Source organism: Terrapene carolina, unplaced genomic scaffold (genome assembly GCF_002925995.2).
Source record: "Terrapene carolina triunguis isolate 2854851 unplaced genomic scaffold, T_m_triunguis-2.0 Scaffold88, whole genome shotgun sequence".
Taxonomy (NCBI): domain Eukaryota; kingdom Metazoa; phylum Chordata; order Testudines; family Emydidae; genus Terrapene; species Terrapene triunguis.
Window position 1 is genome coordinate 33,743,726 of NW_020664439.1, and position 26,452 is coordinate 33,770,177.

The 26,452-nt window shown below is 41.9% G+C and overlaps 1 protein-coding gene across 1 annotated transcript in view; it reads right to left on the reverse strand.

Annotated features, from left to right (window-relative positions):
• WDR49 (WD repeat domain 49) overlaps positions 1-26,452 on the reverse strand; it is a 68,800-nt gene that overhangs the window by 14,674 nt on the left and 27,674 nt on the right. The window contains exons 5-11 of the mRNA XM_024195593.1: positions 22,922-23,089; positions 22,287-22,435; positions 19,262-19,495; positions 13,254-13,418; positions 9,378-9,493; positions 2,552-2,682; positions 451-559 (exon numbers count right to left, since the gene is read on the reverse strand). Of these exons, the coding sequence (XP_024051361.1) occupies positions 451-559; positions 2,552-2,682; positions 9,378-9,493; positions 13,254-13,418; positions 19,262-19,495; positions 22,287-22,435; positions 22,922-23,089 (1,072 nt within the window). The remainder of the gene's footprint in view (positions 1-450; positions 560-2,551; positions 2,683-9,377; positions 9,494-13,253; positions 13,419-19,261; positions 19,496-22,286; positions 22,436-22,921; positions 23,090-26,452) is intronic.

Consider the following 26,452-nt stretch of genomic DNA (forward strand, 5'->3'; position numbering starts at 1 on the left):
ATAGATTTCCAACTGGCATGGTGCTTAATATATGTTATGCCACTAGTCTGTGCAGACTATCAACCCAGTGAAGTTTTCAGGTTCTGGGTAGCCTCAAGGGTAGCAGCCTCTCCAAGGTTCAGTTGATATTATTTATTATCCAACACTGAACAAGGCAAAAATTAAGGGAATGCTCCCTGCTGAAGGTAATAATATAAAAATGCTGGTGTAGATCTGTGACAATAAACAGAAGCAATAGCCTTGAGATGTATAGAGAATAAACTAAAGCGTATAAAGCAAGTACAATCTCAAGGCTGCTTTGCGTCACTCTGACAAGACAAAGGTATAAATAATCCCCCTAATCTCCACTCAATTATCAGTAATTTAGTGGCACACTTAATATTATATGCATAAGGCAAACAGTATGTATGTTTTGCCTAGAGCCTGAAAGCAGTGCTGCTTCAATAAGATGCTCGCTCACCCGATTTGGATTTCAGAGATTTTTGGGGATCCAGGTAAATTTTAAGGTAAGCATTTTCTGTACTATTATTCCAGACAACAATTTCACCACCACAGCTCCCTGCATTGGACAAAGAAAAGACAACACATTGTTACACTCACTAGCCAATCTTGATCTTTCAGGCAGCTAGAAGTATTTTATTGCCAACACAGCAATATTTTCACTTTTTACGTGATAGGTCACATTACAAGGATTAGCAGGGTTTGTATTCCCATGCATCTGTAACCTTTCGATGTTTAATCCTCGCCTACAAAGGTTGCTGTAAAGAGGACATTTCTCTGGTTTTACAGAAAAGCAGGCCATGGAGAAATTGACAGATTTTCTAAGCCGTCTAGTGGATTCAGATGCATATCTTCCATTAGTTGTAATGTGTCCAAATCCCTACAATGCTTTGAAAATCTACCAATTCACAAATCAAAAAGTAACAGATCTCAGACCTCAGCCAAAGCTACCCTTAGACATAAGCAGCACAACTGACTCTCTGGAGCCCTGTGATTTTGGGTAGATTCAGCAACTAATGGCTGGAATCTATCTGCCATCAGCAGGACTGAATGAGGATGATGGCTGAAGTTCTAAATCTTGCTTTCAGTTTAACAAAATATAAGGTCAGACATGCCCTGATTTGACAAACTAAGCTGTTTACCATACATTGGACCTGATGCTATTCTCATTTCCACTGGGGTAATTCACAAGTAGTCACCGGAGATACATCTGTATGAGATCATTGTACAGCTACATCTACATTTGGAGCTGAGCTGGCTTCTCATGGAGCTAGTGCACTAAAAATAGTCACGTAGCCACAGTAACATGGGCAGTGGCTGGTTCAAAGCCAAACTAGAGCTAGGATTCCGTTTGAGACTGGAAGATGCCAGAATCTTGAGAGCTGATATTATATGTCAGGCACCCTGGGCTTATCACATGATTAGCTGCCTCTTACAAGATTTCTGCCACATGCAAACCAACAAAATAAATAAATAAATAAATAAATAAAAATAAATCTCTCCCAGTTTTTTTAGCTAACTGATAATCAAATCATTGGTTTGGACTCAGAAAATTGATTCAGAGCCTTTTCTCAGCTCTTTGCCTAAAACCATCTTCCCCCTGGACTTGAGGTTCTGGCTTATATCTAGTAGCAATAAGCATTTTTACTATTTGAGGATTATTTAGTGGCTTATGGCCTCAAATTGTACTCTGGTAAGAAATCCATATCACAAAGCTTACACTTTTTAGCCATCTCAGATAGTGCCCTTGCTAGGGACAGAGGTCGCCAGGGATATCTATTCAGTATCCTTCACAAGCACCAAATTCGAAAGGAGCCAAACCCTGCATCCCTCACTCAGTCCTCCCATGACTATCAGCAACAATCAAACCAGGGATCTTCAGCACAAACCCCAGCCACCTGGGTTGAGGAATAACTCCTCTAGCTGTTTGTAAGTAGCAGGCTGTTACTGAGCCAGCAAAGTACAATTGATTAAATATCTACTGAATTTAAGTGAAGAATAAGTCTATATGCCACCGTATTTAAATTAATTTATTATAACTGTGCCCCCTCCTCAAAAAAAGGACCCACAACATTCTAGTGTATGTAATTTTTGGTAAACTGAACCATTTATTCTCAATCTTTTCCTAATATTTAAGTCTTGATAATCCAATCACCACCTCCATAGAATTCCCATTGAGTCCAGGATAATGGGCCTTCTATTATAAATGTTTTCATGCTTTGGTACGTGAAAAATATCCAGATTTAATCATTCTGTTCAGATATGAAAAAAATGGGGCGGACTTCCCTGACCTTTTCTCCAATGAGAGTCTGATGTAACCCCATTGAAGCAAATTGAAATCCATTTGGCATAAAACAGAAGAGAACCAAAAGTGTGCTTTTCCTGTCTCCTTAAGAAGTTCTAATTTGTTCACATATTGTAAGTTATGTACCTCAGCCACCAGCATATTAGCTACGCCAGCCCATGCAGTAACAGAGTCAGCCTTGCATAATAATGATGTCCCCAAATCCCAATTCCTGGATGATATATTAGGCAATAAATATTAGGCTACCTGTAACTAGAGTATGTGGAGGTAAAAACGCAGCACATAGGATGTCATCTTGATGCTGTACTCCTCCTTTCCATTCTGCAGGCAGAACAAAAAACTGAGTCAAGTTGCTCAGTCGGAAGACAGTAATTATTCTAATAAAAGAGACATGCAAACAAAAGAAAAGCATAAGTGAACCTAGTCATATCTGACCACTTCAAAAAATGTCATTGGTATCTTTTTAATATAATCATTTACTCTAATAATCTTGAGTGGAAAAATTTAAAAGCTGTGTCCTTTTGCTTTCCTTTGTCACTGAAATTCTTCTGTGTTACAATCCAAGCATGATACTTTTAGCAGCTATTGTTCTATCACTCTGCTAAAACAAAATGCTGAATCTGTCCCCATCATAGCACATACCCCCCCCCTGCAGCATTAGTATTAAGAGGATATATTCTCTAACCAGAGCTGAGACATGATGAAACATTTTACTGATTCTAGAAAGTGTGGAAAATACAATAAAATAAACCTGCAGATTTTGACATTTCATGTGTCAAAAACTCCAAAACATATGGGATGTCATCTTCTCTCTCAAGACCTCACTTAAAATCTTTCACAGTAAGAATTTCACTTCCACATCTTCCAGTTGGGGATGCAGCAAAAACTAAGCAAAACTTATGTTCATATCCTAAATGAAGGAATCAGCCCTGCTCCCACTGAAGTCAGTGAGAATGTTCCCATTGATTCCATTGTGGTCAGCATCATACGAAGTGTCACTATTTGCAATAATGCAAAATCAAGCATTTCTTGATTTGTATGTGGTCACTAGTCTTAATGACCAACGTACTTCATGTTCTACATCAGTTAATATCAAAATTATCATTCACTTCTCCTTCCCAGTGACAGAGCAAACACTCTTCTTAATGGCATCTGTTGGCTTTGAATTAGAGACTGTTATTTAATAGAGTGTAAGAAGGCCACCACTAAATCCATTTCACTTAGATTCACAGATCAGGCATCTGACCCACTGATATAAAGATGATGGTTTGTGACAGAGAACTGTACTGGCGTTATGACTTCTAGAGTAAAAAAGTTTTTGATGGTGTCAGTTTCTCTTGGCCGGTTGGCTGTAGCTTAAGATAAATTTAGTACAACATCATACTACCTATGGGACAATGGCATAAGATTCACACCACCACATCATTTTCACCACCTGCAGCCCCACTCCAAAAGGTTCCACACAGGTAGACCCTTGCCCTCACACAGAGCTTAATGAAAACCAATGAGGTTTCCCTGGGGACAAGGCTGCCCTCATGCAGAGTTCTTTGAAGCAGACAGGAGGAGATGAGGATGGTCCAAATCTCCAGCTTCCATTTACCCACAGTCTGGCAGGGAACAAATTGAACCAGCTAACAAAAGTTCTTCCTCCCTCGCATCACAGTCGGATGAAATCCATTGTGTAAAGTTAGCACCTCTGCCTTGTCTATCAGAGGAGTGATGGCGTATGGATTATCTTTGAAGATAACCAATCATTCCCAAAAAGATCTGAGCGAGGGAATGTGATATATATAATTCAGGTAATCTCTACCAACCAGAAGTGGAGTGTGGGGGCAGGAGTAGTAACAAAAACGTGATCATCACTTTCTGGAAGGACAATCAGAAAAAGGGCTTGTTTCACTATTGGCAAAATCGGTGCTGCTGTGATCAATGCAGTGGCATCAATTTAACGGGTCTGGTGAAGACACGATAAGTCGATGGGAGAGCACTCTCCCGTCAACTTCAGTAGTCCACTTCCCCGACAGGCAGAAGCTATGTTGATGGGAGAGTGTCTCCCGTCGACATAGCATAGTGTAGACACTGCTGTAAGTCAATCTAAGCCACATCAATTTAAGTTACGTAACTTACATAATTTAACTAATGTGATTTAGATCAACTTACCTTGTTAGTTTCAGGTCAGTGTCTTTGTCCTGGTCTAAAGTGATGGACTTTCAACAGGCTGCTGGGAAAAAGCCATGCAACCTTTGCTAAAGTGCAAGTCTTTCAGTCATGTCTAATTTATAGATTGTAACAACAGGATTTATCCTCACTGCATGAGGCTTTGCATAGCATCCAGTTCCAACTTGTTTTATTCTACATAAGTTGATTTACACTGATTGTCTATTTCCAATGCCAAATAAAATATGGTCTATTTAAGAGTACTGGTATCATTGGCTACTGTTGAAGAAAATTTGCCACTAGGGGCTGGTTTTCACTATGGGGAAATCGACGCTGCTGCAATTGATACAGCATGGGTCAATTTAGCAGGTCTAGTGAAGATCCACTAAATCAATGTCAGAGCACTCTCCGGTCAAGCCCAGTACTTCACCTCTCTGAGAAGAGTAAGGTAAGTCACCAAGGCCTGATTAAATGCGTTCTAGAATACTCAAGGAGCTGACTGAGATGATATCTGAGCCATTAGCGATTACCTTTGAAAAGTCATGGAAGATGGGAGAGATTCCAGAAGACTGTAAAACAGCAAATATACTGCTAATCTATAAAAAGGGAAATGAGGACAACCCAGGGAATTACAGACCAATCAGCTTAATTTCTGTACCCGGAAAGATAATGGAGCTAATAATTAAGCAACCAATTTGCAAACATCTAGAAGATAATAAGGTGATAAGCAACATGGATTTGTCAAGAACAAATCATATCAAACTGACCTGATAGCTTTCTTTGACAGTGTAACAAGCCTTGTGTGTACGGGGAAGCAGTAGACGTGGTATATCTTGACTTTAGTAAAGCTTTTGATACTGTCTTGCATGACCTTCTCATAAACAAACTAGGGAAATGCAACCTAGATGGAGCTACTATAAGGTGGGTGCGAAACTGGTTGGAAAACCATTCCCAGAGAGTAGTTATCAGTGGTTCACAGTCATGCTGGAAGAGCATAACAAGTGGGGTCCTGCAGGGATCAGTCCTGGGTCTGGTTCTGTTCAATATCTTCATCAATGATTTAGATAATGGCATAGAGAGTACACTTAAAAAGTTGTGGACAATACCAAGCTGGGAGGGGTTGAAAGTACTTTGGAGGATAGGATTAAAATTCAGAATGATCTGGACAAACTGGAGAAATGGACTGAAGTAAATAGGATGAAATTCAATGAGGACAAAAGCAAATTACTCCATTTAGGAAGGAACAATCAGTTGCACACATACAAAATGGGAAATGACTGCCTAGGAAGGAGTTTATCTGGGGGTCATAGTGGACCACAAGCTAAATATGAGTCAACAGTGTTACACTGTTGCAAAAAAAAATGAACATAATTCTGGGATGTATTAGCAGGAGTGTTATAAGTAAGATACAAGAAGTAATTCTTCCACTCTACTCTGCACTGATTAGGCTTCAACTGGAGTACTGTGTCCAATTCTAGGTGCCACATTTCAGGAAAGAGGTGGACAAATTGGAGAAAGTCCAGAGAAGAGCAACAAAATGATTAAAGGTCTAGAAAACATGACCTATGAGGGAAGATTGAAAAAATTGGGTGTGTTTAGTCTGGAAAAGAGAAGACAAAGGGGACATGATAACAGTTTTCAAGTACATAAGAGGTTGTTACAAGGAGGAGGGAGAAGAATTGTTTTTCTTAACCTCTGAGAATAGGACAAGAAGCAATGTGCTTAAATTGCATCAAGGGAGGTTTTGGTTGGACATTAGGAAAACTTCTCGTCAGGGTGGTTAAGCACTGGAATAAATTGCCTAGATAGATTGTGGAATCTCCATCATTGGAGATTTTTAAGAGCAGGTTAGACAAACACCTGTCAGGAATAGCCTAGTCTTGCCATGAGTGCAAGGGACAGGACTAGATGACCTCTCGAGGTCCCTTTAGGTCCTATGATTCTATGAAGTCGACAGGAAAGCGTCTCCTGTCAACACAGCACTGTGAAGACACCGGGGTAAGTCGACCTAAGCTACGTCAACTCCAGCTACATTAGTCACGTAGCTGGAGTAGCGTAACTTAGGTCGACTTACCCTGGTACTGAAGATAAGCCCTCAGATAGGTGGTCTCCAACCAATAGATCGCGATTGACTTGTCGATCCTGAAGCCTCTGCCAGTCGATCGCAATCTCCGGACACTAAAAGTCCGGCAGTGCAGTGGGACTAAGGAAGACTCCCTGCCTGCCCCGGCTCCGCGCCACTCCCAGAAGTGGCCATCATGCCCCTGAGGCCCTGGGGTGGGGGCAGGGGTCTCCACGCACGGCTTCTGACTGCAAGCACCAGGGAACTGTGGCCAATAGAAGCTTCAGGGGCAGTGCCTGCACAGACAGTCAACACACGGAGCCATGTGCCCCCTCCCAGGGGCTGCAGGGGCATGCTGGCCACTTCCGGGAGCAGCATGGGGCCAGGGCAGGCAGGAAGCCCACACCCTTCTCACACCCCAACCCCCAGCACTGAGTCCCCTCCAAGAGCCAGCACCCTGTACCCCCTCCTGCATCCTGAACTCCCTCCTGCACGCCAACCCCCTGCCCTAGCCCTGATCCCCCTCCCGGAGCCAGCACCCCATACCTCCTCCTGCACCCCAACACTCTGCCCCAATCCAGAGCCCCCTCCTGCACCCAAACTCCCTCTCAGAGCCTGCACCCTGCACCCCAACACTCTGCCCCAGCCTGGAGCCCCCTCCTGCTCCCAAACTCCCTCCCAGAGCTTGCACCCCATCACCTATCCTGCACCCCAACCCCCTGCTCCTCCTCCCACTCTCCAAACCCCTCGGCCCCAGTCCAGAGCCTGGACCCCCTCCCGCACCCCAATCCCCTGCCTCAGCCAGGTGAAAGTGAGTGAGGGTGGGGGGAGTGAATGACGGAGGGAGTGGGGATGGAGTGAGCGGAGCGGGGCCTCCGGGAAGGGGTGGGGCAGATCCTGGGTTGCACTTAAATTCAAAAAGTGATCTTGTCTGTAAAAAGGTTAGAGACCACTGCCTTAGACATTCCTGAGAGAAGGAAACCAACACTCTGTCTTTAGCAGTACCTGCTTATGCTCCCATTGCCTCAGAAGCATGGGCACAGGAGAGTCCATTCTGAAAGAGCTGCTGAAAGGATGCTGTTCATTTAGAGCAAGGGGAAAGCCTAATAACCAGGAGAAGCATGAGGCTCTGGAGATCTCAGGTAACAAGGCTGAATACTTGCCTGCTTGCCATAAACAACGTGGGGACAGCTAGTCATCAAATGAAAATGATGCAATACCACCAGTGCACTCAGCTCATTTACTTCTCTGTAGTTCGCTATGAATATCACTGCGATTCAGAGTAATGAAGTGAATTTGAGTCACTAATGAGCAATGATTGGTTTGCTAGCATATGTAAGCAGCAGCTGTCTTTATAAGGTAAATTTATGTTTCAGACTGAGCCTCAGAACACATGCAATGGGCAGTCTTGATATTAAAAGACACTTTTTCTCCTTTTTTTCAGAACATTGCCTCTGTCTATGACATGTTCATGGTCATTAGTGGGGATTTTCTTTTTGGTTCTATAGCTGTTAAAAGTCAGAAAAAAATATTTGGTTCTCAGAGTTTCAAAGGGGATGACACAAAAGCAATTTATCCCATCCTATTCCCACCCCATTAGCATAATTCTACAGTGAACAACTGCTCTATAAATTACCTCCTTAGGTACAGTAGCATCTGTATTCTCTGATTTTTCTAATTTATGGACAGAATGTATAATGTAGCATCTGTATATTGTCTGGATGCAGAAAAGAGAAGTATCTTTTATTTATTTTTTATTCCTGCAGAAGCTCAAGCAACATTAAAGAATATTTTTCCATTAGCAAAAAGCAAAGGGAATAATACTTTATAGGGCCAAGCAAGGCTAAACCTGTGGTAATTACGTGCTTTAGGCACTAATTATACAATGGTCTCAATGTGGACTTAGATTCCAAATGGGATTCAGCTTGGCTTCTAGGGATCCATCATTGCAATGCCACTGCAGTATTGGGGCCTGTAGCAGGGTGGACACCTGCTCCTGCCTGGAAGGGCCTGAGATAGCCCAGGGAGAAGGTAGCTTGAAGGCTGAGCTGATTGGGGGAAGTGGCTGCAGCTGGGGCCATGCCCCAAACAAACTCAGCTGGCCCTACAAAGGCAGGGAGACAGGAGCTCAGACAGAGTCTCTTGCTGCACTCAGAGAGAGAAGGGCCTGGCTGCAGGGAGCTGAGACAGAGTACCTGGGTGGAGCAGGGCTGGGGAGCCCCAGGCTGGAAAGCCCCAGGCTGTGGCCTAGTGGAAGGCCAAGGGGTACTGGGGGTTGCAGAGAGCAACCCAGGGGTAGGCCAAGGCAGCAGGTCCAAACCCACCCTTGCCAGTGATGAGTAGGCTGATACTGCAGTCTGCCCCGGGCGTGGGGCTAGATGAAGACTGGCAGTAGCCTGATACTGAGGCAAGGTGGGGATAGGTGGTGGGGGTTCCCCTGGGAGGGAGAGACCCAGTTAAAGGGGCAGCGGGGTCCTGGAGGGACATGGGGGTCAGTGGCAGTAAGGTGGATCACCGGCCTGTAGAGGGTGCTCTGGACTGGATTGAGCTAATTCCCAGGATAACCAGCAGAAGGTGCCACAGGGGTGAGTTCGCACTGTTACAGGACCCTAGTTTGCAAGAGAGAGCAAATAATTTCCCCAGCTGTGCTGTATCTTTTAAGCAACACACTTTTTCTCCACTGATGTGCAGCCAGATCTAAATCTTTTCCTGAACTGAGTTGCCAACTACTCAGTGAGTTACTGTGCTTGGAAAAAATTAGACTTTGATAGATTTTTATCTCCAGAAACTGAGGCAAAGAGTACATTTTAAGAATGTATTTCTTCCTGCATTTTTGAATAATGTATACAGTACCTGTCCCAGCCTGTAACTAAGATAGTCCTCTTTAGTACCATGATCTGGGAGATGTCAACTGCTCGGTCTCTTCCAACATTGAGTTTATGGTGACAGTGTCCATTGAAATCCCAAATCTTCAATTAAAAAATAAATAAGTTATCCATAACCTCTCAGTATAGGCAAAGCAGAAAATCATCTGGTAATTTAAGGATCAATGAAGAAATAAATCTGTTGGATCGGATTGGCCTCATACCCTGATGTAACTCAGAGGTAACTGCATTGAAGACAATTCAGTCTTCATCAGAATCAGGCTCATAGGATTGAATAGTAAACAAATAATAATAATGCCTCTTCATAGCTTTTGTATAGCACTTTTCATCTATAGATATCAAGATACTGTAAAAAGGAGGCAAATATTACCCTTCTATAGATGAAGAAATGGAAAGACAAAGATGATATGACTTGTCCAAGCACAAACAGCAGGGCAGGAATAGAACGCCGTGACAGAGCCAGGAATGGAATCCAAGTCTAATTGTCCATTCAGTGCCTGCCTCCCCTGCCCGCCGTCTCTCTCACATGCACATAAACACACACTGTGATGACCTACATGTGACAGTTTCTTTATCCATGGAACCCCTTGAAACCATATGCAAAAGTGCATTTATTTTGCACCTTTGACTGCCTCACCTGTTCACCGCTAAGCAATCTTTGCTGGGACTCTACTAATATGCCAGCAATTTGAACATCTTTCTGACAGCTTCTTCTTAAAAATAAGAATCATTTAACTGCCATAAAAGACTTTTCCCTACCCTACACTGAAGAATTTGTTTAAAAAAAAAAAAGTTATGCTGGTCCAAGATCTTGAATTGACATGTTTGTGTCTTGGACCAGTGACATTTTGAAGGTCTGACCTTTTAAATGTAGCCAGTTGCAAGACTGAGCCTTATAATCATGACAGTCTCATTTAGAGAAAAGCTACTATTTTGGATACATTTTAAGCCATCTAAAATTAATTTTATTTATATTACATTAGGACCTAGAGATCCTACCTGAGATCAAGGCCCCATTGTGCTAGGTGCTGTACAAACAGAGACAAAGAGGTTACAACCTGCATAGAAGAGACAAAGGGCAAGAGAGTTTCCACATGAGAAACCAAGACACAGAGTCATTGAGTAACTTGCCCAAGGAATTAAATGGAGATTTCTCAAGTCCAGTATCTTAAGCACTAGACCATAAGTCCTACTTTTCCTGTCACACTGAAATTTGCTCAGTTGGACTCCCAGTAGGTAGGAAACATCTTTACAGGTGAAGGGAGACAAATAGTTCTCATTTCTAATAGAGTCTCTGGAGTGGTGTTAAGGGCTATCTGGCACTCATTTGAGTTGACCTCCATAATTCACTCATGTTTTCACCAATTTATAGTCATCCTATACACAAGGCAATAAGCTCTGTTTATGCCACTCACCCAGATATGTGCTTCAGCTTGTTATTAATTAATTTACAGTTCATGGGCTCCTGTAAATTAAAATAACATTTAAAAAGACACATGGTTTGGGAAAATATTGCTCAAACATCTCATTTTATGTATAAATCTGTTGGATGCAGCAATAATGTATGTATGTAGTGATTTGAAATAAAATTTATTTGCCCTTTAAACACAATACATTCATTTCACAAGTTGGTATTCCATATTCTTACATAGATGTGTGTTTTATATTCGTAAGAGTCCATTGCAAAGGCACTGAAGTAATTTTTCATAAGAATGAGGTTTGGGAAGCTTCCTCTTCAAATTGTACCGACAGTATGTAATACTGAAATAAGACATTTCCATCCTGTAATATTACTGCTGGACAGACTTACCCTGTGCTTCCTGACACTAGCTCAAGACTCTGTCTACATCCTAATTGTGGATTTTCTTCAGTTTGTTCTTTGACTAAGGCCTGAGCTACACACAGTTTAGAGTGCGTTTTTTTTTTTACTGAAATAGTTATACTGGTACAACAAGTGGGGACACAATTATACTGGTATAGCTTATTCTGCCTACCATATAGGAATAAACTATACTGGTATAAACCACCTTTATGCTGGTATAAGTCCCACACACACACATTGGGCTGGTTGTGTTGCTTTAACTATGCTACTATACTTAACACGGTACAGCTTTTGTATTCAGACAAGCCCTTAGGATGGGTATTTTGGCATGAATTGAAGCCATCACTTTTCCCTCCCACTTCCTAGATACTGAATGTTTTGTCCTTAGGATTTCCACTGCTTGGAAAGAGCAGAGTGCTCCATGGGCAACACTTAAGGCAGGCTACTTCCAATCAGCCAAGGCCAACAGTATAACTCAGTACAGTCCCAAATTTCAGCGCAGACTCTGGTGTTTAAAAATGTGTTTATTAATCTTGATCTTCTCACATTAGAACCCGGGCAGTCAAGGAAGTAACAAGACGAAGCAATACAGTACATTTTGTCTTGTTATCTAGAAAGGTTTTTTGGGAGATGCTCAATTGCCAAAAATACCTTGAATGATACCCGAGATGGGCAAAAACTGGAATAATAGATGCAAATTCTGCACCACTCTCCCCAACTGCCAGATTTTGGCAGAGTTTGGTCCAGATTCCAGAATTTGTGGCTTTCTCTTATCTCTATAATGGGACAGAAATCAAAACATTGGATTTGGATCTGAACTTTATGACTCAGGCCCATCTCTACCACAGACACAAATTAAGCAGCAAGAAAATTGAGAGACAGCACGGCACAGAGGATAGGGCACTGGCTTGGGACTCAGGAGACCTGAATTCTATTGCTGGCTCTCCCACTGAACTTCTGTGCTATCTTTGTTATGTCACTTTTCTGTTTTCCCTCCCACACCCTTTGTCTTCTCTGTTTAGACTGTCAGCTCTCCAGAGCAGGGTCCTTTCATATTACATGTTTGTACAGTGCCTAGCACAACAAGGCCCTAATCTCAGTTGAGACCTCTAGGCGCTACCATAATATAATAAATAGCTAAATCTGACTAGTTATGTCAAAATTAGCCAAGTCTGGGGAAATGGTCTCTCATGTTGGTGATTTTCAGCAACTTCAGCCAATAAAATAGGAAGAGCCAGAAATCTGTTTGGCAAACCTATTAATTTTTTTAAATGGTGTGAATTTAGTGTGCTTTAAAGTGAAAGACTAACAGCACTGGCTTAAAACCTGTCATAATGTTGGCTAGTGTTCTGTCAATACATCTATATCCTGATCTTAACAGCATACACCCTTGGTATTAAACACAAGAATCTCTCTTTAGTAGAAACTAAAGCACAAGTTATTAAATTTTATGGTGGTTTTTGTGATGAGGTCAAATTCTCACTGAAATGATTAAGAAGATTTAAAATTCATTTTAACTTTCAATAAACCAAAATTTGAATTGATGTGTCCAGGGGTGAAAGGCTCGTGTTTTAACTAACCTAGCCACCATTTCAAAATAGTTGTTTTACAGTCATGCATTGGCTACCACGATAATATGCCCTTGTGTAATGACAAGTGAGTGCTCCAAGAAAAGCAATGGAAATGATTGTCTGGTGATTAAGGCAATAAGGGCCATGTGCTGTATAGAGTCATAGATTGTAATGAAACTACTTGGAAGGAAGGAAGGGAGGTAACAAAGAAGGAAGTGTTCTGTAAAGCACTGTGTGTATCCAAAGTGTTAGACAAGCAATTAAATTTAACTGCGTTTTCCCAACAGTGTTAGGATTTCAACCTCTAGTTGCTGAGTTCATCCCATCTCCTCTTTAACAAGGCCAATGGAAAAACCAGCCATTGTTTGGTAGCTGAGTGTTTTGGCACATTGTATCTATGTGGAAAAGACTGCAATGGAAACAAATAGTTTGAAATGTTTTCCCCTCACACCTTTACTGTTCCATCTGTGCTCCCAGTTAAGAGCCTTGTCTCAGTTGCATCCAGTGTCATAGTGCTGATCTCAGCATTGCCATGGCAACCAGTAAACTGTTTGATTTTCTGCCCAGTGTCTATCAGCCAGAAGGTAACGGTAGATCCTGTATCTGAGCTGATTACCTGGGGGGGGGAAGCAGAGATTGAGATGGAATTTAAAATCTTTATATTATATATATATATATAAAACAATCTCATACATATGTGCACTGCACTTATATAATTAGCAACATCTGAAATGCAAATTAGATAATTTTTGCATTGATTTTCCCTGTCTTTTCCCTTTCATCTCGTTACAAGCTTTATCATTCCCCACAATCAAAGTTTATGAGCAGGTCTGTTCCTTGTAAAACCTGTATCCACAGCTAGTTCCAATTAGCCAAAGAGCAATCATTTCTCCCTATTATCCTTCAGCACGGAAGACAGGTGACCAGCTCCCTCAAGAGACAGTATCCCAAGTTACACGCGGGAACTAGAAATGTTCTCAGCAGGGATGAAACATGTCCACAGCCCTTCAGCTTGGAATCTTGCAGGCATGCTCGACCGAATGCTTTGTGCTAAGTGGTCAGATAAATCTTCCCTGCTTATTTCAGAGAACTGATCCACCAAGTAATGGATCTTTAAAACTGCATCTCTGGAAGGGGAAATAGTTTAGGGAAGCTCTCAGCATACATTAGCCTCAATTTAGAATTCAGTAGTGAGACCAGCCATTATAAATTAGGAAAAAGTCCATTTGAACAGATGATGGTTATTTCTTTTTTGGCGTGCGGTGTGTTAAATTGCTCAAAAGAGATGCATTCACTCTTACTTCCATTTGCTGTATACTTACTGCTGGGTGAAATCTTCAGTCCTTACCTCAGCCCTAATTCAAGCAAGATTCCCACTGAAATCAATGGGAGTTTTGCCTGAAAAAAAAGCATTCTGGGATTTACTTTTTTTTGCCTTTGGTGGTCATCATTAAAGAGGTTAAGGTTCATCAACAGTCACCACACTGGTATCACTGTTCTATCCCTATTCTTACCATAAGAAATAACGGTGATATCTCAGTCAAGCATGGCAACTGTTGGCAAGTGGTGAATTTTTAAATGGCACCCACTCACTATACACATGCTTTTATTTAATCCCTTCCATGTGTAAGTTAATACACAATAATTGCTGAGATTTAGTAGTTCTTCACTCTTTTCAAAATACTTTTCCTCCTAATTAAAATCAGATGCTCAAAAAGATAGTTGGCTATTTCTGCTAGGAAGGAATCCAATTCCTCCCCCAGAAAATGCTAATCAATGAGTTCTCAGCAATCTTAACAAAATCAAATTTCGTTCATGATGCAATTCACATTTCGAGAAGTTCAAAGACATGTGCCCAACACTGTACCTGCCAGCACCTGTGGAAATTTTATATAGAATAGAATATTAGGGTTGGAAGAGACCTCAGGAGGTCATCTAGTCCAATCCCCTGCTCAAAGCAGGACCAGCACAACTAAATCATCCCAACCACTTATCTTCATTCATAATACCTCTGACCACAAACACAATGAAGTACAGCTTCTGCACAGCTCATGTTCTCTGACCTTAAACCATTATGGAATTATTCCAATGACAGGGGTTTTTTTATTAGTTCCTGGCAAAATAAATAAATAATGGACTCCCTTGATTGTTTAAAAAAAAAAAAGACCATAAATCCACTGAAATAAGGTAGCTTCCCTTCAAATTTTAGTAATTAAATGAGGCTCTCTCATTGAGAAGCAATATACTGCAAACTTATTGTGTTAAATTAGCTATGTTGCTCATGTCCTTAAAAGCACCACCCAAAAAGGAGACCCAAATTGAACTCTAATTATAACCAAGTCTGCTTTGAATATAAGTTCTGCGATTTGCCTGTGTTATTCTAAACTCTTAATCTATTATCTAAGGAGTCCTAGATAATTTAAATAAGGAGTGTGAGACAAGACAGCATTGTCTAGCCGTTAAGACAGGAGTGGGAGTCAAGAAATGTAAATTCTGTTGCTGACTGCCTCGGCCTTACTGTATGATTTTGGGGGAGTCTCACAACTTCTGTGTGTCAGTTTTCCCCATCTGTAGGATGGAGTTAATAATACCTACTTGCCTCATGAGGCGTCCTTAGTGCACTGAGATTATTTGATGAATGACACCATACACGCTGAAAATATTATATTAATATTAGAGATGGCCAGAGGAAGTGAGACTCTGGATGAGTGTTAAGCAGTCATAGTTCAAGACAGAGTCAAGGCCAGGGATCAGAGGTCAAACTCTCATGAGATGTTCTTGTGAGATTTCATCCCCAAATTAGAGAAAACTAACAGGCTCACTTGATCTCAGAAGAGTTTCATCTCATTCTTGGGAGAATGATTACTGACAATTTCTCACAGCAATGGTCAATCAGAACCTTCAAGCAGGGTCAGCCTGTTTAAGATCTCATCAAGAACCAGAATGGTATAGATGGATTTAAATCTAGTGATTTGAATTTGACGCCCCCATTTCCTAGCTCTTCCAAAAGCACAAGGTGCTTTGGACTAAAACCTTTGGTTTTAGTTCATTTCCAATTAGTTTTATTTATTTTAAGTAATTAGCAGACTATAAATATCTAGCCAAATACTGATGCACGGGCCGGCCACTTGAACTTGCTGTTGTGACACGGAGTCCCTGGAAAATCACTGCAATCCACAAAGACTGTGTTAGATGCCTAAGCTCCTATACAATGAAGGGGGAGACATAGGCACCATAGTCTTCAATGAACTAAAGCCGGCCTGCTAAGCAGAGAGCTGCCTAAGCTAGTCAATGGAAAATGCCAACCAGAGTGGTGCGTGCTAAGTCCCACCCCTCTCATGGAGACAGGTACCTAAGTCCAGGCTGCAGGGATGTGCCTAGCTGTGCTTGCGATTCACAGCTGGCAACCCTCTTTGGAGTTAGGTGCCTAAGCCATTTTAGCAAGATGTGAGGAGCAGGAGGAAGAATTCCATCATAATTTTAGCCTAGTGGTTAAGGTACTCCCCTGGGATGTAGGGGAACCCTGGCTCAAGTCCCGCTTCCACCAAAGGAGCAAAGGGATTTGAACTAGGATCTAACACAGTGGTGGGCAAACCTATGGCCCGGGGGCCACATCCAGCCCTCCAGATGTTTTAATCTGGCCCTTGAGCTCCCGCTGGGGAGCCAGGTCCGGGGCTTGCCCCAGTCCGCGCTGCTCCCGGAAGCAGTGGCATGTTCTTCCTTTGACTCTTACGCATAGAGGCAGCCAGAGGGCCGCCCCCGCAGCTCCCATTGGTTGGGAACTGCAACCAATGGGAGCTGGAGGGGCAGCACCTGTGGACTGGGCAGTGCGCAAAGTTGCCTATCCGCACCTCTGCTTAGGAGCCATAGGGGAGATATGCCACTGCTTCTGGGAGCTGCTTGAGGTAAGCACCACCCGGAGCCTGCATCCCTGACCCCATCCCATGCCCCAACCCCCTGCCCCAGCCCTGATCCCCCTCCCACCCTCCAAACCCCTCGATCCCAGCCCAGAACCCCCTCCTGCACCTTGAACGCCTCATTTCTGGCCTCACCCCAGAGCCTGCACCCCCAGCCAGAGCCCTCACCCCCTCCAGCACCCCAACCGACAATTTCATGAGTATTCATGGCCCATCATACAATTTCCATACCCAGATGTGGCCCTTGCGCCAAAACGTTTGCCCACCCCAATCTACCATCTCTCCAGGCAGCACTCTAGTCACTGGGATATGGTATAGTTTGATGTGGCGCTCCCTTAGTCTCTCCTGTTGAAGCTGTTGGACTCTGGTTAAATAATTAAAGAGAGTCATTGGAGCAGGGAGACTGGATCCTGGGTGAGAGCTCTAACCCCCAGGAGTCATTCTCATGCTTGTGCTGTCTCTCTCTCACTGTCCCAAATGACTCTTTACTACCACTTTTTGAAAGCATAGTAATCCAAGCCCTCCTCTGGGACTGTCACTGCATTATAGCAGCATCCAGACAGGATGTCACTGCAGGACAATCTGGTGCACTGTAGATTCACACCCTGGCTTACTGCACAGTAACTTGTTGTGTAGACAAGCTTTACAACAGAAACACAAAGTTGCCCAAGATCTCTCAGCAGGTCCCTGGCAGAACTAGGAGTAGAACCTAGGTCTGCCTGAGTTCCAGACCGGTGACCCAGCCACTTAAACCACACAGCTACCCCTTTCTGGTTGGCATATACCATTTTGCATCACTCTGTCTATGCTATTGGTATTTAATTTGTAATAATTATTTTGGAATTAGATACACTTAGAAGGAAAGTAGATTACCTGCCTCAGAGGGTTGTTATGAGGATTAAGGGTGGTTCTGTGCTCCAAAACTATGATGTATCAAGTATTATTACCACTGCCAAAGTGATCGTACATATGAGCCACACTTTTATCCCTTAGACATAAGCTTCCCAGAATGCCTGCATCTTAAAGGAATGCACCTCCCTTTTCTTCTGTCTCCCTTTCTCATGGCTCACAGAAGCCTTTAAAATCAATAACTTAACTGAAAACATGTGCTGCTCATTAGCACAGCCTCCAGCACCCCAAACTGCTTCTTTCAAAAACATGCAGCCTAAGGATGGGTGGTGGATTCAGATCACTGTGACCTGGTTAGCAGCTGGGCCCAGGAACTGTGATCTTCAACATGGAAATACAAAGACTCTTGAAGTCCTTTACCAAGCCCTTTGTTAGAACAGGGATTTCTCTCTCCCTCCACCTGCCTTTTCTCATGGAACCTCACCTCTCATTATTTCACACTTCCCATCTTTTCTGGCCTTGCCTATCTCTTCTTGAATCCTTCTGCCAGTTTCTATCTATCCTTTTCTAATGCCTCCTTTCTCTCTCTCTCTCTCTCTCTTTGATACGCTCACCCACTTCTGATTCAATGTCTGTTCCACCAAAGTGGGATGTTTTTTATTGTTTAATTTACAGCATGGGTTGTTTCTTTGACAGCATGCAGGAAAGCTGCTTTTTTCCTTTTTCTTTTAATCAGTCCAGATACTGCTACCGTGTTACTGCTACCCTGCTTTAAACACTCATTTGTACCAAACAAATCGCCACCAAAACCCATGATGATCTGTTGATACCCCTTATTGTACTACTCTGTGCTCTGAGGTTTTCCTTAGCTGAATCTCAATCTGTAGATAAAAGGGGCTGGTTGGGCAGAGCTCAGGAAAATCTATCACAGAGACATTTCCCTGTATAGTAACTGTGGCTCTTCATTGAGATGCAGGTAGTGCTCTGATAGCAAAGACTGCAGTGCATCATTAAAGTACTGTGAAGACAAACAACACTCTCACTGCATACCAAGTGGTATTACATTTAACCGAATCATTTTATTATGAATACATCCAGGTCTGCCACTGTATGCCACTTGTGTAAAATGTTCTAGCGAAAATGAATCTTCACTAATTACATTTCATGCATATTTCAGAACTATCCTCAGGGATACTGTAAGGTGGCTATAAAGAGGAATTTTATAATCAAGTTCATTTTCAGTTGGCAGCCATACCAGGACTAACCTACATCAGAGATAATCCTAGATCATTTCACAATAGTGGTTTTATTTTTATCATCTGTGTTTCTTAGAAATGTTGGGTACACTGATAGCTTATATCACTTTTTAACACTGAACCTTCATTGGAAACCAAACCACTTTTCAAATACGATAGAAGGTTTAAGAAAGCAGGTAGTTTACTAGTTAAATTAAACTGTTGGGATACTAGAATACCCACAGTGCTTTGCAGTAAAGTCATACAAAGACTGTAATTAGCATGCTTTAGTATGAGATAATTTTCTTTCCAAAGTAAATGGTATCTCCCTCTCTCTCCCTCTCTAATTTAACTTTCTGAAATCAAATTAATAAAATCACCTTGTAGTAATACACATTTTCAAGTTCCTTATCAGGAAAATGCAGAAAGGTTCCTTATTTCTCCCCCCACCCCTTTACCTGCTTAAAGACTGAATTGTAAAGAACACAAGTAACTGCTTTCCCATGACTTGTGACCTTTCTGCTGGTTTCCTGCTTCATTTCCAATAACATCAGCTGGTTATTAAATGAGATAAAAAGCCGTCCGTGAGCTTCATTAAAATAAAGGGTGGATTGGAAGTCCAGACTCTTTGGAAATGAGCCCGCAATCCTCTGGATGCACAGCTGATGCTGAATATCCCAGAGCCTTAACACCTGTGCACATAATGATGAAGAAATCACACATTAGCTCCATTTTTTTTTTTTTGCTTCAGAATGCATTGCAATCATTAGTTATTGCAGTGATAGCTCTGGCTTGCTTCATGTGCCTCATTAACATCTACCACCAAATACAAGATGAAAGAAGCCATCTTTGTTCAGTTTATTTTACAAAGGGTTGTCAGTGAATATTTTGTTTTATTGTTATTCGTATTATAACCAAGGTCAGGGCCCTGTTGTGCCAGCCATTGTACAAACACACGAGACAACCTCTGTGCTGAGGAGTTTTCAGTTTAGCAGACAAGACAGAGAAAGGGTGGAGTGAAAACAGCGGTGAAGTGACTTGTCCAAGGTTTTACATCACTGTAACTCCATTGGTTTCCTGGTTTATACTGGTGCAGTTGAGAGGAGAATCAGAGCCATTGTTATCTAAAAGCCTCTGGCAGTTACCCTTAGAAAAACAATTCGTGAGTCAGAATAGTCAGAACAAGGTTGAAACATCAACCTTGTTGTGCCTATATTTTGCTAGTGTCCCCAGGGAGTTGGAAGTGTTACATAGGAGCTTTGCATCCACTAAGGCAAGTTAGGAACAGTTAAAATAAAAATCTCTCTCATAGAACGGTATGAGTGTTGACACAAGAGACTAACAGCTTAGTGGCAAATGTTATGGTCTGTTGCGTATATAAATAAAAAGGTAATTTTTATGCCATTATTTACTTGGTAGACTGTAAAGGCTCATTATAAATATACAATAGCTATAGCTAATAAGAAATGGCCCATTCTAGAGGAGAATAAAAGGGAGCTATTTTTTAGCTTTCTTGAAAGCATAAAGCAGCAATATATCAGCAAGTGGATGCGGAGAAGTAGTTGCTATGCAAGCTTCTTCAAACAGCAATGCCAATGCACTTGCCTTGGTGTGCCTCACTAACCTGGCTCTGTTTTTGCACTGGGTTTCTCACAAGAAGCAAAGACTAACAAATGTGCTAAGTTATAGCCCCTCTTCAGAGCTATGGTCATTAGAAGTACATCCAAACTCATTGAGCCTATAGGTCTCCGCATACACCAGGTCTCATCTATTTCAAAAACCCAAGCATTGGGTGACGCAGTTATTTAAATGTGGTCACAGCAGTGTGGCAAATCCCGGAACACTACCAGAGAGTGGGCTGGGTAGGCAAAAGCATCAAGTAGATAATACAGAGACAAGCAAGAAACAAGTCCACTGGGGAGAGAATGAGTAGCCGTGGAGCAATAGGGCCTGGAGGGCTGCCATCTTGACCCAGTCTGGTAAATCCTAGCTGGAATCCTGAGTATTCCCATACTGAGTCTGTTCTATGGATATGGAGCTTCTGTCTCCAGGTCTGTGAACACATCTCAGTTCACAGCAATACATTGATTCACGTGTTAAAACATGTGACTTTTGCGCTGGTTTAAAACAAGCCCACTATCTCCATGAATTATCCATTACAAAACATGGTGCAATCAGTGACTCAGAATTTCTGTCAAAATTCTGCCTTTTAAAATGGTGAATGCTATCTCTTTGCATCCCTCTCATCCCACATAACATTGGATGGCAGAAGTTTGTTGTGGTTTCTGCTGGCAGTAAATCAGAGAGTGCTCTTGGTAGCAGAGGGGGCTCGTTGTTTATTATATAGACATAGAGACTCAGATTACCATGCATTCGTCAGAATGAAATAGATTCATACTAATGCCAAGAACAACATGCACTGCTCTGTGTATAGCATAATGGTTTAGCAATTAAAAAGAAAACACAATTTTAACACTGCAATTGAAAGAGATACCGTGGTGTTTAATATTGGTGCTGGCCTCACTTGTTCTGCTCAGGTTTTGATCCTTTCTTGCCTTTATAATGACAAACCTGGATCACAATCTCAAATTAGCATTAGAGAAATGTTGAGTGTGAAAATAAACTAAGGCCTGTCTACATTTAAAACACTACAATGACACAGCTGCAAGTCTGCTGCTGTAGCGCTTTAGCGTAGACACTACTTACACAGATGGGCTAGGCCAGTGTTTCCCAAACTTGGGAAGCTGCTTGTTTAGGGAAAGCCCTTGGTGGACCTGGCCAGTTTGTTTACCTGCCGTGGTTCGCTGCTCCAGGCCAATGGGAGCTGCTGGAAGCGGCGGCCAGTACGTCCCTCGGCCCACGCCACTTCCAGCAGCCCCCATTGGCCTGGTTCGGCAAACCGCGGCCAGTGGGAGCCGCGATCGGCCAGACCTGTGGACGCAGCAGGTAAACAAACCAGCCCGGCCCACCAGGAGCTTTCCCTACACAAGCAGCGTCCCAAGTTTGGGAAACACTGGGCTAGGCAATCCACCTTCCTGAGAGCATAGACGCTACCTCCCATTAGCATAGGTAATCCACCTCCCTCAGAGGTGGTAGCTAGGTTGACATAAGAATTCATCCTTTGACTTAGCACTGTCTATATGGGGGCTTAGATCAGCTTAACTACCTCATTCAGGAGTGTGAGTTTTTCGCACCCCTAAATGACATAGCTGGTTCGACCTAATTTTCTAGTGGAGACCAGCACTAGGACACACTATGGACCATATTTTCAAGAAAGTTTAGCGTCCACAACTGGAGTCATATTTTCAGAAGAGCTCAGTTCTCAATTAGGCACCAAAATAAATGGTTAGATTCTCATATGTTGGGTTTTTCGAAAATGTAATCATGTCACAATGGGAGCTGCTGGCGCATTTTGCGGATCCAATTCTGTTTGCCAATGCAGGGACTGCAGGATCGGGCCCTGTGGGCAGTTTCTATATTTACCTTGTCCTTTGAGAAGCTGAAAAGCTGTTTTCGTTCAGTAATGAACTGAACAGCTATTACACTGGCTGAATGGCCTTGAAGAACTCCAGCAGGTTTCGAGGTGACGTAGGGGTTCCAGAGGCAAACTCGGTGATTGATGCCAGCAGTAGCTGTTCACAATCACAAATCAAAATAGATTAAAACCAAAAGTACGCTTGAAAGGGGATTTTATTTTAATTATTAATAAAGAAACTGCCATCTCTCTGAAACACACAACGATAATTGCTTTGATAAATGAGAATGTGTTTGTTTATGTTACAAGTGAATATGTGAGAGTGGTAGTGACTGCAATAATTAATAATGCAGAACAGTTTCCATTGTAATCGCACCTGCAGTTACTCAGAACTTCCCTAAACTTCTTGAGCAGAAATTTCTCTATGCCCTTCCCCCCAGCTGATTTGTCTTCCACTTCATAAGCTGGAAATATAAAACATCATCACATAAATATAAAACACTAGGACTCAGTCATTCATTTTTGCAGGCAGAATGCATACGAAGGAAGAAAATGCCTATATATGTACACATACAGAATACAGTTTTCTTGGCCCCTTAGGCTTTACTATAGCACATAAATTAGTCAGTTTTTTAAAACGTACCAATTAAGTTGAGTCGAGAGTGGAAGTCAAAAGCATTAATTCCCCGGGCAATGTCGAAGGATGTAGTTTTAAGACGAGGCTTTAATTTTTCTCTCCAAGCCAGCACCAATGTGTTAACATTACTGGTTGTACCGGAAATAAAGGCATCAAAGGAAGAGCTGTATGCAACTAATTGGTGAGAAAAGAAAAAGAAAACCTTTGAATTGATTTCTTTTAATATAATCCAATCAGCGCTAGTTTCATAAAGAACAAGGTATATTAAATCTAAGCCTAATTAAAAAAACTATTAATGTCAGGGAGAAAACTAACCTTGACTTCAAAGGGGTTTGGATCAGGCCTGCAGGACTCAATCCTGCAAGGCGCTGAGCATTCTGGACCTGATCCAGGACTGCTCACACACTTAAGTGCTTTGCTGGATTGTGGCCAGAGTTCTCAGCACATTTCAGGGATGAGTCCATAGACGACAAGGACATACAATATACGGTGTGGGTCTAATAAGGTGCTCAATGGCTTCAGCTCTCATGAAGTTCAGTGGTATTAGAGGGCGTTCAATACTTTGTAATTGGACAAGAAAGAAATCTAACAGAAACGTGGTAAAAATACATCACACTGCTTTGCTGATACAATGAAGTCTCATTTACATTTTTGGTATAGAGACTTAATGAACCATACAGAACACTATATACTGGTAACAGCTAACTCTCCTTGCAGTAATCCCTTCTGAACTACAGAGCTTTGCCACTGGTTTCTAATCCCTGAGGAGCTTGGATATAAAACTGGTAACACAATATGGACCAAGTTACTAGGCTAGTTATTCTTAATTCAGTAAAGCGATACTGAAATCTGAAGTCTACATTATACAATAATTATTCCTACACAAATACATGGTAATGCTACAGTATAATTACTGTGTGATCAAAAAGTGCAAATACTGTATCTGGGAAATTACTTTGTTATATTTCCACTTAAAATTCAAATGCTGTTACAATTCTTGCTCTGCGGTCCATCAGGAAAGACAAAGAAATCTTAAACTCAGAGTGTTGCTCTAGGACTTGAATCTGGAGGTTATAAGTGACTTTTGTGGGAACAAGATGTATGTTTCAGGAGCTCAGTGATTTGCACAGTTTGTTACAAAGATATAAACTCGTTTCTGACTAAACTGTATTGTAAGTCAAGTTCCTTGAAGAATGTCTGACTAAAAGGTGAGGTTAAAGGAATTTCCATAACATCAAAGTATGTGGCAAATTAAAATGCTCATATGCATGGAGAAGGAGAAAAGGGGGCAGATTGAGATAGAAAGGGCTTCTTAATGACAAACAGAAGTTAGGGAAACAACCAAAATATGGCCATGAAAGTATCTGAATCTGCATTGAAAAAAAGTAATTTTATTTCCAAATGTTTTGCAATGAGTAGCTTTGTCCTTGGAAAGTGCTCTATAAAATATTCTCTATGTCCAGATCCTCAGCTGCTGTAAATTAGCATAGCTCTATTGGTTTCATTTGCAGTTACACTATTTTACACCAGGTAAGGATCTGACCCAAAGTGTTCTTCCAATAAGCATGATGAACAATTTTATTCCATTCACAAACATGGAAAATCCTAACATTACCCTCTGATATTATCAGAAAAATTAGTGACCTATTAGAAGACCTAATTAGATCAGCAAGTCCTTGCAAATGCAGAATACAGCCCCACAATAGAGGCAGTATCACAAATTAAAACTGATGGAAAGTGGACCCACAGCTACCTCTACTTTCCATTCTCATTGATGCACCTTTGACTAAGAAATCCCTTTTGTTGTAGTAAGTGTTCATCTTTGCAAATGGTATCACATGGCTCTCTATGGTTCAATAGCTTTTGTAGAACAGCCACCAAGGTGCACGATCCCATGGGACCAGCAAGTTTAAGAGGAGTCAAAGATCCTGTGGAATTGTCACTTAAGACCTTGTGGATCTCAGATCATATGCACATTCCTATGTGGGTCTGAGCCCCTCTGTTTCGTCCTTTCAGCAATGGCAACAAGCCACACTGTGATTGGCTGTCCTGCTCCCCAAGGCAACTTCAGTTCATGTGTGTTCTACAAAAGCCAGGAAGAGGGAGTTAGTGCTTGTTCAGATGGATTTTTTTAGGGTAAGAATCACTGTTCTGAAAAGGGAACGTGCCATGCCGAGCAAGCATTTCCCAACTCCTATCCCAGGCCACACTCTGTGGCCACACAATGCTATGCTCCATGTTACGGCCGCAAAGGGTCTTTGTGGCAAGATGGAGCCTTCCTTGGAGCAGCTTTCCCCTTTGTCCAGCTCCCATGACTCAGTTTATGCTTATTCCTGCCATTTTGCTCCCCCATTTGGGAAGCAGGGAAAGGCACACCCACCCCTTTCCTGGATCTACCACTACCACCTCTCTCACTAAAATATTTCCTAACATTTCTGCAGTTCAGCCATGTCCCTTCTCACCATTGTATTTACCACCAGATTTTGAATCCTCTTTGAGTAAATTTTCTTTATATTTTCTTCAACAGGAACCTCAATAAGCCCCACATATACCTTCCCATCAAGAAAGCATGTAACATTTTTCACCTTTCCTCCCTCACACATGTTTTTGAGACCAAAGAGGAGATTTTTCAGGGCACAAATGGCAGTTGGGCACCTACATCACACTGAAAGTCCTTGGGAGTTAGGTGCCTAATTGTTACTTGTGCTTTTGAAAATCTACCTCCTTGTGTCCAATTTTCTGTCAAAAATTCCATGGACTTCAATGAGGGTTTGCCCTAGACTTTGTTTTCCTCTGTCTATAACACCTCCTGTTCTGTAGTAACACTGTTTGAAAATTACTCCCAGTTATTTTGGGAAAGTTTAATTTTGCTGCACTATTTGCATCCTTCTCAGTGAACTATAACCCTTTTCTATGAATGACAGTAGACAAGAAAACTTATCACTTTTCTTTCAAGTCTTCACTTGATCAAATCCCATCTTTAAAAAAAAAGAACTATATATATTTGCCTTTTATCTGGAGTTCCCACACGTTGAATAAACCATTTCCCTGTACTGTGAGTTTACCAATCTATTCTCTCCCCAAATCTGTAACCTTAGCCTTAGTAGACAAATAAAGGACAGAGAGTACAGGACATCAAAATGACATTGACTATCTATAAAGTGTTTTATCAAGGTCTCAGGTACTCTCTGCCTTTACAAGCTATGCTGTTTCTTCTGTTCCTTTCCCGTCAACTTTAACACATTCGTGTTCTCAAGAATCCAACATAATTTGGGAATGTTGATCTTGTATTTATTCCCTCTATTTATACTTCTCTCTTTTTTTCCCCCTTAACTTCTTTTGTCCTTGTGGTAACTCAGGTATGTCTGGAATCTATCCATATTGCACTGCTTTGAGGCATCTTCTGTTCTATCATCTCCCCTTCTATATATGAACCACTTGTTAGCAACAATGGCCTCCTCACTTATTTAAAGCCCCTTGAGTATGTAATTCCCTCCTCCACCTACCTCCCCTTGATTAGTATTTCAAGATAATTTA